This window comes from Oenanthe melanoleuca, chromosome 15 (genome assembly GCF_029582105.1).
Source record: "Oenanthe melanoleuca isolate GR-GAL-2019-014 chromosome 15, OMel1.0, whole genome shotgun sequence".
NCBI lineage: Eukaryota > Metazoa > Chordata > Aves > Passeriformes > Muscicapidae > Oenanthe > Oenanthe melanoleuca.
This window is the reverse complement of record NC_079349.1, coordinates 871,942-884,758: the sequence shown is the minus strand read 5'-3', so window position 1 is coordinate 884,758 and position 12,817 is coordinate 871,942. Positions and strand designations below refer to the sequence as shown.

General features: G+C 47.1%; 1 protein-coding gene across 4 annotated transcripts in view; it reads left to right on the top strand.

Annotated features, from left to right (window-relative positions):
* The first annotated feature begins 1,244 nt into the window (after positions 1 to 1,244).
* GLT1D1 (glycosyltransferase 1 domain containing 1) overlaps positions 1,245 to 12,817 on the top strand; it is a 45,694-nt gene continuing 34,121 nt past the window's right edge. For 3 of the 4 annotated variants that reach the window (XM_056504473.1, XM_056504474.1, XM_056504475.1), the window contains exons 1-2: positions 3,493 to 3,955; positions 11,009 to 11,157. In XM_056504473.1, coding sequence (XP_056360448.1) covers positions 3,888 to 3,955; positions 11,009 to 11,157 — 217 coding nt within the window. In that variant the 5' untranslated portion in view covers positions 3,493 to 3,887. Of the gene's footprint in view, positions 3,956 to 11,008; positions 11,158 to 12,817 lie in introns of all 4 variants that reach the window. The other variant, XM_056504472.1, reaches the window with a different exon arrangement.

Below are 12,817 nucleotides of genomic sequence, written 5' to 3'. Positions count from 1 at the left end.
TGGCTCCTGCCCCGCCCCCGGCAGCGGCGCGGCGCCATTGGTGGAAGGCGCTGTCACTCCGCTGCTGCCGGCCCCGCCCCCGGCAGCGGCGCGGCGCCATTGGTGGAAGGCGCTGTCTCTCCCCCGCCCCGCCGTCACGTGCTGGGTGGGGCGCGGCGGGGCGGAAGCGGCGGCGCGGGGCGGGGCCGGGCGTGAGGGAACCCCGGCGGGCGGCGGGGGGAGGTTCCTCAGCGTGTCCGTCAGAGCGGCGGGGCGGCGGCGAATGCCCTCAGGGTCCGTCAGAGCGGCGGGGATGGCCCTTAGCGTGTCCATTACAGCGGCGGGGAGGTTCCTCAGCGTGTCCGTCAGAGCGGCGGGGCGGCGGGGATCGCCCTCAGGGTGTCCATTAGGGCGGCGGGGATGCCCCTTAGGGCCCGTCAGCGCGGCCGGCAGTGCCCGGTCAGAGCTGAGCACCCCGGGCCGTGCGGCGCCTCTCCCCGCCGGTGTTCTCGCCCCGCTCAGGTTTTTCACAGAATCTCCGAGCCGTTTGTGTTGGAAGGGGTCTCTGGAGATCGCCCAGGCAGGGTCACCTGGAGCAGGGGCACAGCAGTGCGTGCAGGTGGGTTTGCGGTGTTTGCAGACCCCGCCCCTCCCTGGGCCGCTGTTCCCGTGCTCTGCCATCCTTAACCAAAATGAGTTCTTCACGGAGAGGTGGAACTTGTGCTTTAGTCTGTGGGCATTGTTCCTCATGCTGTTGCCGGGCACCACTGGAAAGAGCCTGGCAGAGTTCTTGGCTCCTGCCTGTGGGATATTTCTGTGCATTAATGAGATCCCTTCTCAGCTTCTGGAGGCTGAACAGGCTCAGCTCCCACCTTCTCTCAGAAGAGAGATGCTCCAGACCCCAGATCATCTTTGGCGCTTTTCAGGGTTATTTAATGCTATCGTTTGTCTCACAACAAGGCTTTCCAGCATGATAAGTGCACTGTAAAAGGCTGGGTTTATATTTTTGTATGTGTTTGGAAGCAGCAGGGCTGGCTCAGCACCCAGGGTGTGCCTGGTCGCTCAGTGGGAGCAGAGCTGGGTGTGAGGGCATGCAGGAATTACCCAGCTACACATGGAGAATAAACACTGACTTCAGTGGGACAAAGCATGTGATTACAGTGGGAAAACATCAATTAGTGGCTGCAAGATCAGAACCCTGAGATGTGCTGCAGTGCCTGTTGAGGTAAAGGTTGTGAACATGTGAAATTCTCTTCAGCAGCAGATCTTAAAGTCTTATTTTTGGCCAGAACAAGGTGGGTAAGGCACTGCTGGTTGTGTGTTTCCAGTGGAAGAGTTAAATTGATTGACATCATATGCTTACATACCAAACATTTAGGTGTGACTTATTTGGGAGCAGTGATGGTAGTGGAGCAAGTGATGCTTGTAAAAGTAAATATATTCATTTAATAATGGGCCTTTGTAAATAACATACCATAAAAGTGACTCACTAAATATATTTGCTCTCTGAAGTACTTAACAAATTTCATGACAAAGGACAATGAGGAAAAAGCCACCAACTGTACAGACATCTCTTTGTGAACTACTGTAACATAAACACTTCTATAATAAAATTATATTTCATCTTTTCCTGGCTTAATACAAAATTGTCATATTACCTGTGCTTGCACTTTCTGAGGAGTTTAGTAGTATTTTCTGGAGACTCAAAGTACTGAAGCACACTTTGTATTATTGTCTCTTGTTTTCATGTTTTAGGCCCTTCATCATTTACCTTGGTGAGGTGAGATTTCCATGTTGACCTGTCCCACAACTGGAACAAACACCCAGCAGTGCTGAGCAGTAGAAATGTACATTAAAATGTTACTGAACTCTTCAGGTACAGAGATGTGGGTACTCATTGAAATTCACAAGTTACTGTTTGAACCCAAACATTCTCTCTGGCACTATAGCAGCTCAGGAAGAAGGTTTTAATTTACCTCCAAACAATTCTGAGCTACAGGGTGTTTAAAACTTCATTCTAATGCTTCTCTGAACACAGTGAATGCACTCTGTCTGTAAGGGAGTACATTAATGCATATCCATATTTTCAAGACACGATGCTGCCATTTCCAGATTATTTTTTTTCAGTCAAGGCCTGTATAGCATAAAGCCAGAGTTCCCATAAATAGTGATCTCCTTGAATGTTTCCTTTATTTCCTCTTTATTTCTCATTGGACTGGTTGAGTTCCCCCATTTCTCAGGGAGCAGGCTTTGTCCTACTTTAATGTTTGCATTTTTGTTTTCTTTGTGCTTCACACTGAATGTGATGGACAGCTTTTGTTAACCCAAAACGTGGCTTTCTGAGCCAGTCACACACCCTGCTTCAGGCCATGCACCTGACAAACCCTCTGCATCCTGACAGGAGTGGGATTTCGTGCCACAAACACTTTCTAGGATGGTGACAACTGGTGTGGTTCTACCTAGCCTTAGATTAGCATTTATCTCTTTTTAGCATTTCTGCAAGATTTGTTGCTCTTCTGGGTTGTAGCCAAAATTTTTTGTCTCACTGGAGTCTGAAGTGGTCTAAATAATGTTGTGCTGAATCTAAGTGATAACTCAGTGAGATGCAGTTAGCACAGCTCTGCAGCATTAAGATTTGTAAGCAAAACATGGGCCTGCCTACCAAAATGTTTAGTTTGCCAGAACCCACTCCAGTGTGCTTTTATCACTTCTAAACCCTCAATTCCAGAACACCTGTTAACCTCAGAAATCCACACAAATTACTGGAGGAAGTACTGTTTCAAAAATGATTAAATTCAATGTTCCTCTGCATGTGGCGTATTTTTTCTGTCTACCTGACACTGAAATTTGAAGAGTAATTTAGGCTACAATAATGAGGCACTGCAGTTTTTGATGACCACTTTTCCCTGTCTTCTCCAGCCTTTGGGATCTGTGTGACTCTGGTGAATTATATCTGGCAATCAGACTGGGTTACGAGCTAAAAAGTGATTTTTCTGTCCAGTCAGCCACCAAAGCCCTGCAGCTGTTCTCAATACTGTCACAAGCTGTAGGAACAAGTTCAGGTGGGTATTTACATCAGCCTCCTGTTTCCTGTTCATCTGCCAGGACTCCCTAGAGGGGCCTCTCCTCTCCCTGCCCGCTGCCCCACTCGCTGTTCAGTGTTTCTGGAATTGGGGTGCATCCCGTTTATCCTGAAAACTGGCTTGGTGCTGTGGATACATTTTTCTTCCTCCAGAGTTCAAGTTTGTTCTTTTTCCTGTTTTGCTGTGTCTATGGATTTTACCTGCTGCTGTGTTTTTTTTTGGTTTTTTTTTGCCAGACCTTTCCCCTGGTCTTCCACACCTTTGGCTCTGCTTCAATATGTGGCGTTCATGATGCGGTCTTTGGACATCGCATTGCTTTGTTCTTTGGACTAGCACGTTCCTCTGGCTGTGGTGGTGGTTGGCATCTTATTGCACGTTCCTCTGGCTGTGGTGGTGGCTGGCATCTTACCCACCTGTACATTTTGTCCTAACGGTGTTCCTGCCCTGAGCACGGGGCACCTCGCGGTGATATCGGCAGGCAGAGGCTGTGATGCTCTTCTCGGAGGCCTTCGAGTTAATGTTTCCTGGCCGCGATCTCAGCGCGTCATCTCTGTGCCTGAGTAACGAGAGGTGTGGGAAGGCACCCAAACCGCGTGGCTCGGTAGCCAAGTGCCCTCTGCCCGGGCACGGCCGGTTAGGCTGGCCCGTCCCCGCTCCATCCCCGCTCGGTTCGGGGCCGCTCCGCTCCATCCCGGCTCCATCCCCGCTCGGTTCGGGGCCGCTCCGCTCCGTCCCCGCTCCGTCCCCGCTCCATCCCGGCTCCATCCCCGCTCCGCAGCGCCGTTTCCGGCAGCCGGGCAGGTGAGAGCAGAGCAGAGCGGAGCGATGAGGCTGCTGCTGCTGGCGTGTCTGCGGGCACGCACCGGCAACGCCACCACGGCCGCCAGGATCCGGTAAGTGCCGGGGGAGGATGCGGCGCTGCGCTCCCCGCGGGGCTGCGGCGGAGGCGAGCCCGGCCCTGCACCCAGGGCTGGCTGGCCCAGCAGGGCTGGCTGGGGCCGGCAGGGCCCGCTCGCCATGGCGAGAGCTCCGCCGAGCCGCGGCTGTGCTGGGCACACGGCGGGCCCGCCCCCGGCGCGGTGCCCGGAGCGCTGCTCTGCATTGCCGGAGGATGGGCAGCCCTGGCAGCGTGCCTGGTACCCGGGCACGGCAGTGCGAGCTGTTCTGCATTGCCGGAGGATGGGCAGTGTGCCCTGGTACCCGGGCACGGCAGTGTGAGCCCCGGGCTGCCGCTGTTCTGCATTGCCGGAGGATGGGCAGCCCTGGCAGCGTGCCCTGGTGCCCTGGCAGCGTGCCCTGGTACCCGGGCACGCCAGGGCGAGCCCTGGGCTGCCGCTGCTCTGTATTGCCGGAGGATGCTCCGGTACCCGGGCACGGCAGTGTGAGCCCCGGGCTGCCGCTGCTCTGTATTGCCGGAGGATGCTCCGGTACCCAGGCACGGCAGTGTGAGCCCCGGGCTGCCGCTGCTCTGTATTGCCGGAGGATGCTCCGGTACCCAGGCACGGCAGTGTGAGCCCTGGGCTGCCGCTGTTCTGCATTGCCGGAGGATGCTCCGGTACCCGGGCACGGCAGGGCGAGCCCTGGGCTGCCGCTGCTCTGTATTGCCGGAGGATGCCCTGGTACCCAGGCACGGCAGTGTGAGCCCTGGCTGCCGCTGCTCTGCATTGCCGGAGGATGCTCCGGTACCCGAGCACGGCAGGGAGAGCTGTTCTGCATTGCCGGAGGATGGGCAGCCCTGGCAGCGGTACCCGGGGCCCCGGGGCTGCCGCGGGCTCACGGCCGGGGCTGTGTGACCTTAACGGGGCTCCCGGAGCATCGCGGCCGTCCCGCAGCAGCAGCTGTGCCAGAGCCGCTCCGGCCGCTGCCATCGCTGCGGGGATCACTGGGAAATCCCTCGGGCTAACAGAACCGCCGGAATATCCCCATATTTCATATTTTACTATTTTCTACTTTTCTGTATATTCCTAATGTCCGCATTTAACTTTTTCTGTGGTGTAGATAAAGGATGTGGCTGTGCATTGATGCTGCGGTTTAGCTGTGCACGTCAGCTATAAAAACAATTAGGTCGCTATAAAAATGAAACAATTTCCCCATGGTTTTGTCCTTTGAGGCCTGAAATCACAATTTGGTTTCGTCTTATCTAAAAGTTGGCCCCCGTTTAGTTGTTTAGCTTCGGATGAATCTCTTGGGATGCTCTGCTGTTGGGAGTTTTCCCTGACCTTGATCTGGGTGTTATCTCACAGGTAACGTTATGCACAGGAACATCCTCAGAAATTCGGTTTTCCTGCTGCTTGTGTCATACCAAGTGCAGCCTTAGACTTGTGCAGGGCTGCTCTGTGCTGTAAGGTCCTGGTAGAAATGAAGATATAAAGCTGAAGCTTTTGGTATTTTTAAATAATAATCTTAATAATAATTTTTTTAGGCTTCTGTTGCATCTGCATATGTGATTAGGAAGTTATTTGTTCAATTTTTTTTTTTAATATTGAACTTTTGGTTAAATATAAATGAAACCATGACGTTGTCTCTGGGTTGAACGCTTGCTAGCATAGATTAATTTTATGGCTTAATATCACAGTGTATACTCTGTTTATGATATTACAACTCTTCCAATAACTGCTTCATCTCTTCATAAATAAGATATTCATTTCCTGAGTTTAAAGAAAGTGGTGACAGAGGTACCAGAATCTAATTTGGCTAAAAATCAACTTGCTAAAACAAGTGGTATAATGAATGTGCTTTATTCCTATTGGTGTGCACAGTCTTTAATCACCTTAAAAAATATGAGCAATGAATAAAGAATACAGCACTAAGCAAAAGTCTTTGCTTAGGCTGCCATTGTTCAGCCTTAGAAATGAGATCAAACAGGGTGTCAAAGAAGAGAAGAAATTATTCCTCCCTGCCCCTTGAAATGTTTTGTTTGTCTTTTATTACTTGTAGTAAGGAGGAAGGGAAATCTGGAATTAATAGGTTAATCAGAAAGATTTAGATTTAGCATTTTGCCAATATGGAAATGTTTTCTGGAGAGGGAGAAGTTGTTTTGGCTGTCATTAACTGGCCAGTTGAGACTGCTCTTCTGTAAATCTGCAAGAAATCACCTGTGAGGGAATTAAAACCACAAATTCAGCCGTGCTTATCATTCCTCTTGACAACTGGGTTTTACCTTAGACATTTATTGGAGTAATTTAATAATCCCAGCACTTCTGTTTTGCCTTTGCCTGTGTGCCAGTGTTGGAATCCCTCAGGAGAACATTCCCAGGGCAGGGGGTGCCTCTGTCCCCATGGCAGCTGTGGGAGCTCCTGCCCCTCCCTGCAGGCTCTGCTCAGGTGTGGGAGCTCCCTGCAGGTGTTTGCTCAGGTGTGGGAGCTCCCTGCAGGTGTTTGCTCAGGTGTGGGAGCTCCCTGCAGGTGTTTGCTCAGGTGTGGGTGTCCCTGCAGGTGTTTGCTCAGGTGTGGGGGCTCCCTGCAGGTGTTTGCTCAGGTGTGGGGGCTCCCTGCAGGTTTTGCTCAGGTGTGGGAGCTCCCTGCAGGTGTTTGCTCAGGTGTGGGAGCTCCCTGCAGGTGTTTGCTCAGGTGTGGGTGTCCCTGCAGGTGTTTGCTCAGGTGTGGGGGCTCCCTGCAGGCTCTGCTCAGGTGTGGGGGGTCCCTGCAGGTGTTTGCTCAGGTGTGGGGGCTCCCTGCAGGCTCTGCTCAGGTGTGGGGGCTCCCTGCAGGTGTTTGCTCAGGTGTGGGGGCTCCCTGCAGGCTCTGCTCAGGTGTGGGGGCTCCCTGCAGTGTTTGCTCAGGTGTGGGGGCTCCCTGCAGGCGTCTGCTCAGGTGTGGGAGCTCCCTGCAGGCTCTGCTCAGGTGTGGGGGCTCCCTGCAGGCTCTGCTCAGGTGTGGGAGCTCCTTGCAGGTGTTTGCTCAGGTGTGGGGGCTCCCTGCAGGCTCTGCTCAGGTGTGGGGGCTCCCTGCAGGCTCTGCTCAGGTGTGGGAGCTCCCTGCAGGTGTTTGCTCAGGTGTGGGAGCTCCCTGCAGGTGTTTGCTCAGGTGTGGGGGCTCCCTGCAGGTGTTTGCTCAGGTGTGGGAGCTCCCTGCAGGTGTTTGCTCAGGTGTGGGAGCTCCCTGCAGGCTCTGCTCAGGTGTGGGAGCTCCCTGCAGGCTCTGCAGGGCCATTCCCAGAGCAGGAACCTGCAGGACAGGTGTTCACCTGCTGTTCACCTGCACCTTGGCATGAGCTGCCATCATTTCCAGGCCCTGCCCTCGGTGCTGCTGCTCCCACCATGGTTTGCACTGCCAGCACTATTTATAACAGGTTTAATAGTGGGATTAAGGTTTAAGCTTGGCAGAGTTCTTTGGTCCTTCCAAAGCTCAGTTTGTGATTTCAGAACACACAGACAAGAGGAGCTGGTCCCCATCTTCACTCCCATTTTTAATTTCTGTGATTCACAGTGAATTTTATTCATAGTTTCACTCATGCCAATGCAATTTGTCTGTGTTGCTTCAAGGAGACGTTTGAGAGAGAAATAAAATGAAGGAAATGTTGTTTTAACAGTGATGAAAAAAATAAAATAATTTATAAAGAAAACAGAAGATCAAGCAGGGTGGGAATTGTGAGTATTCAGGTCTGGCCAAGTTTCTGAATGACTCTGAATTGTGCCATATACATTTAACAGCAGTTGGTTCACAGCTGCTGTGCAGAACAGACAGCTGAGGGAAAGAGATAATTAATATTTTTGGATGAAGCCTATTTTGTGCCATTCAAAGTGTATCCACCTACCAGGAACTTTTTGGGAATCAAACATTCTTTGTCTGCAAGTAATTCCATTAAATCAGTATCAGTTGAAATTTAGAATGTAAATGTTTCTGTAAGGAAGACATCACAGGAACCAGAGCAAGTTTCACAACCAGAATACCTTAGAAATAAGCACACTTTTTATTCTTGTGCCTTCTCATCAGCCAGGCTGTGTTTGCAACTCCAAAACTGTTTCCTTAAATGAAAACCTGTGAACTGCAGATTCATGCTGAAGGAGGGAAGACTGCTAGCCAGGAAGAGTGAGAAGTGGGATCAATTATGTAGGGAATAAAAAATTAAACACTGTAAAACATGGCTTGGTATTTCATACTAAGAGAAAAATGTTTTTTTTAATAGAAATCTCCAAGTGAATGTGTCAGAAAAGGGTTGTACCTTTTAGCAGGATCTCTCTGCACACAGTATAGATCCACACTTAGAAGCTTTGTGATTTCCAAAGGATATAAAAAATGTACCAAGCAAAAGAGAAAACAACTTCCTGAATGCTAAAATGGGTGGGACAGGGAAACACTCTGTCCAGTGTTCAGGTGTGTATAAATATCACAGTGTAATGTAATTCTAAAAGTGCTTGTACTCATTTACTGAGTGGCTGAAGTTGATGCTTTCTGCTGGAAAAACACCCCAAATCTGGCATCAGACAGCTCAACTCCATCTTAGAAATATTATTGTCTCCAAGCCATGGCACTGGCTGCCATGAGAGTTTCAGCAGAAGGGAAAAATATGGCAAGGCAAATTCTAGATCCAAGCAATTTGTTAAGCCACACTTGGGAATTTATCTCCTGTAGTGAGAGCTGTGATAGAGAGAAAATGTAACTTGATTGAGCATTTCAGTGTTGTCTTGGATTCCCAGACAGCAGGAGCTGGGTTAGTTTTTCTTCCTCATTCAGAAAGTATTTGTTTATGAAATGGCAAGATAATGTGAGGAGACATTTGCCAGGAGGAGAAGAGATGTGGGTAATGTGTCTCCTCTGCCTTGGTGTCACTCAGGGACATCTGTGACTTCACAGACAGATCAGTCTTCCAAAAAAAACCCCTGCAATAACTTTGCAGCACTCTCTAATCATGTTCCCTGGTAACAGCATATGTGTGAAAATCACAGTCTGCTTTTTTTTGGTTATAAAGATGAAAAGCCATTTAGAAAATATGAAAATAACTGTAAGTTCCAGTACTTAAATATTGCCCAATAACTCAGCTTCTGCACACATGCATTTCCATATGTGCATAATTTGAAGCTTGTGATTAATGATATCAAACTCAATGGAATGTTTAGGGGATCAGGGCTTCTTTAAATCTGAGAATTTGAATTATTCTGGGAATATTTGCTTGTTTTTCTTTCTAAAGATGTATGCAAATTTTACGTGCTCCTGAGTAGAATAAAAAATCTGTAAAAAGAAATTAATTTTGAGGTAGTAAAGGTAATGCACAATTTCTGAGCCCTGGAACACTTGAGAGTGTATTTACTGCAGAAACTGCTGACATCCCCCAGGGAGATTTGGAGCTGAGCAAAGTGTGGAGGAGAAGTAGTCATCCCTAGTATATTTAAAAAAAAAAACCACTTTCCATTGGAATTCCTGACTGAATTTCTTGATTCCTGATGTCCTGAGAGAGTTATTTTCAAATTAATTGTAATATGCAAACATATTGCTTGTACATGATAGTGATTTATGGTAATTGGAGTACTGATGGGGGAAAAAAAACCCTTTTAGACTATTTAATGAGCACCTGTGAATTATGGAATGCATGCACGAGAATCCCAAGTATTTGCCCAAGAGATTTTCTCTCCACAGCTGGGAGATTTGGGCATCATTATTTAGATATAAATTGAGAACCTCTTTCAAGAGGAAGGCAGGTTCACAGGGCAGCTGCTGTCAATAATTGCTCAACAGTGTAAATGAGGAGCTTAAAATGTGGCTGTACTTTATTATTTATTGGTATTTATCATAATTGATTGGTCTTGTTTCGAATGGAGGAATTAAAAGGAGTTTCCTTTTAGGATAAGGAAGAAATCCAGCACCATGTGTTGTGCCAATGGAGCTCTATCTGATCTGGTGCTAAAACATTCCTGCAGACCTTTTACAGCACTTTGAGCACCAATGACTAACTTCTGCAGGACAGAAAACCCCATTTCTTCAGAGGCTGTGAAATAATCAGGAAATGAAGGCTGACATTATCCAGGAAGTCAGTGAGTTAGCAGCATTTTAATGCCAGAGCAATTAATACACGATGAGAAATAAATCAACCCTAACAATATGGAATAAGCAGAGAGCATTCTTGTGGTGTTTTTATAATGACAGTGCAAACACTCCATGCCAGCACACACAGATTTTCTCCTGTCTGGTTTTTGGCTGATGTTCTTGGGAACACTGATGTCTGATTCTGCTTTCAGGGAGAGGAGTAAAGCTGTCTGTAATCAATTAGTTCCTTGACTTTGGCAGTCAGGAAATTAAAACATCATTGTTTTAACATGAGGAGCCCCTGTATAGAAAGATGAATGGGTAAGCTGACACTGACACTGGGAGGGGTTTGCTGTTGGATTTGTTGCTTTGGGTTTTTTGGAACTGAGATTCTTTTAAGGCAGGCTGTGAAGGTATTTGTGTAATTACTTTTGTGCAGTTTTTTGCTTACAGTTCAGTTATCCTTTGCCTGGTTTCTAAATGGGTGAGCTAAGACAAGAAGCCCACAATCAAACAGAAAAGGAACACAGTTCAACTCCCTGATGCATTCATTTTTGATGTTCTGTATTTTTATTGCTTTCTTCACCTGGTGTCCTTTCTCCAGACCAAGGGTCTGAGAACCTCTGAGAGGAAGGAAGGTATGACTCACTGCAAAAAAAGTATTTCAGTATGAGAAGCTGGACTCAGTCAGAGGGGTCCTGGGCAAACTTCATTTCTCCTGATTCTCTGAAAGGTTTTCAAAGTTGTGTTGGTCAGGCTTGGGCCATGGGGTGTTGGAAGTGTGCCTGTGGCTTCACAAATTCCTTCCAGGAAAATCCCAGCCTTGTAAATAGCTCCTGGCTGCTGGAATAAAAATGGCATCAAGTTGAAAATCTGAGCAAAGTTTAAGGAAAAATGTTTTGATTAACTTATTTCATATACTGCTGGGCCTGTAACATTAATAGTGACTTCTTTATTCTTTTTCTGTTGCTCCAATAATGAAGGAATCATCTTCATGCTGCTGGCCATATCTGTGTTCTTAAGGATGCTTTCATGTATGAGAGTCCAGCTGAAATAGCAAATCTGACCTCCACAGACAAGTTTGATGCAGCCCTGGCCATTCACCTCTACAAAGCAGGCAGACTGCTGCAAGGTAATCCTCTTTCTACTTTGCTATAAAAATACCTCCTGAAAAGGTCCTGCAAGGGAAGAGAATGAATCCTATCTGTTATAAATGGCTATAAATGTACAAACCCACCCAGAATATTCTGTTTATCCACTTCAGCAAACGTTCAGAAATGCTGAAAATCTGTCACAATGGGAGATCTGATGGAGAGAGAACTAAATAAATGGACTTTTAAACCACACAGTGCTTTTGATAATTAAGTACTTTAACTACATCAAGATAAGAGCATTACATTAACATTAGGATCCTTTCAGCAAATGTGCTCTTTCAGAGGACAATGGCTTGGCTAAGTAGAGCTGGGGTCAAATGGAAGAAAGCAGGGAGGACAATTTGATTTTTCTGCTCAAAAATGAGTCAGGGTTTCTCGACATGAAATAACATTCCTGTCAGCTGAACTATAGGAGACAGGATGTTATCAGACAAATGATAAAATTTTCTATTCTCTAGCCACGCAGAACAAAATTTTAGCCTGCACTAATGATACACTAGAAGCACTGGCTCTGAAAATTACAGCCACTGTCACCTACTGAAATTGCAAGTGTGCATCCTTTTCTGAGCCCACTTTGTGTTCCATGAATCTGTTCTCTGCAGCATCATTTCATCCTTCCATCAGGTCTCAGGGTGAGTTTGGAGACTTCAGGAGTGCCCCCAGTTTGTGCTGGGGGGTTTGCAGAAAGCCTGAATTATGTTGTCTGCTGTGCCTGGGCTCCTTTTGTTCCAAAGGGGCTCTGATTTCAGCAGGGACCTAAAACACAAATACAAAACAAGTCTGTAAAATGAGCTCTGCCAAGGTGTGAATTAAGGCTTGTTGCAACAGAGAGATGATTGGTTTTCTGACAAGACCTTGAATTGTTCTGGAAGAGGCTTATGGAAAGTCTGAGAACCATTTTTTTTGGGACTTTTGCTGAGGAACAAAAGATAAAGTTGAATTTTAACTGTTTATTGGAGTAAAATTTTATTGGAGTCTAACCTGCATGGCAATGCCTGAATGCTGTTGCTATTTGCTTTTCAAAACCCCAAGTGACCTGAAAAGCCTGATACTTTATAAAAACTCAGGAACTTAAATAAATCAAAATTAAATAAATCTAAATAAATAAATTTAAAAAATTTAAATAAATAAACTAAATAAATTTAAATAAATGTGCTAAAAAGTAACTGAAGGAAAAATAAACCCAAAATCTCTGAAAGGCAAGGCAGGAATAGATTACTGAGATGATCACAAAGTGTAAAAGTTGTTGCAGAGTTCTGGGAGGGAAAAAGGGATTGAGAGGACACTGCTGGCTCCTGGAACATTTGGAAATGTGGTGATTGCACTCCTGCTGCCATTGCTGCCACACTATTGATCTCCTGGAAATTCTGTTTATATGATCCACACACGTGCTGGATGGCACAATAATTATTTACTTTTTAATTTATTGAAGGGGTGATGCATATTTTATGTGGTGTTGCAGCCAGTCTGTTGAAGATTAGAGGCAGTGGTGCTTTGGTAGTGCACATTAATTCCTTCACCTGCAGACACTGGAGTGTGACATCAACAGATGCCAAGGAAATTCTCCAAGTAGCCAGGATAGTAATTAGTCTTTCATTCTTTTTGCTTGTTCTCTCATTTAGTAATGAGGAAATTAGC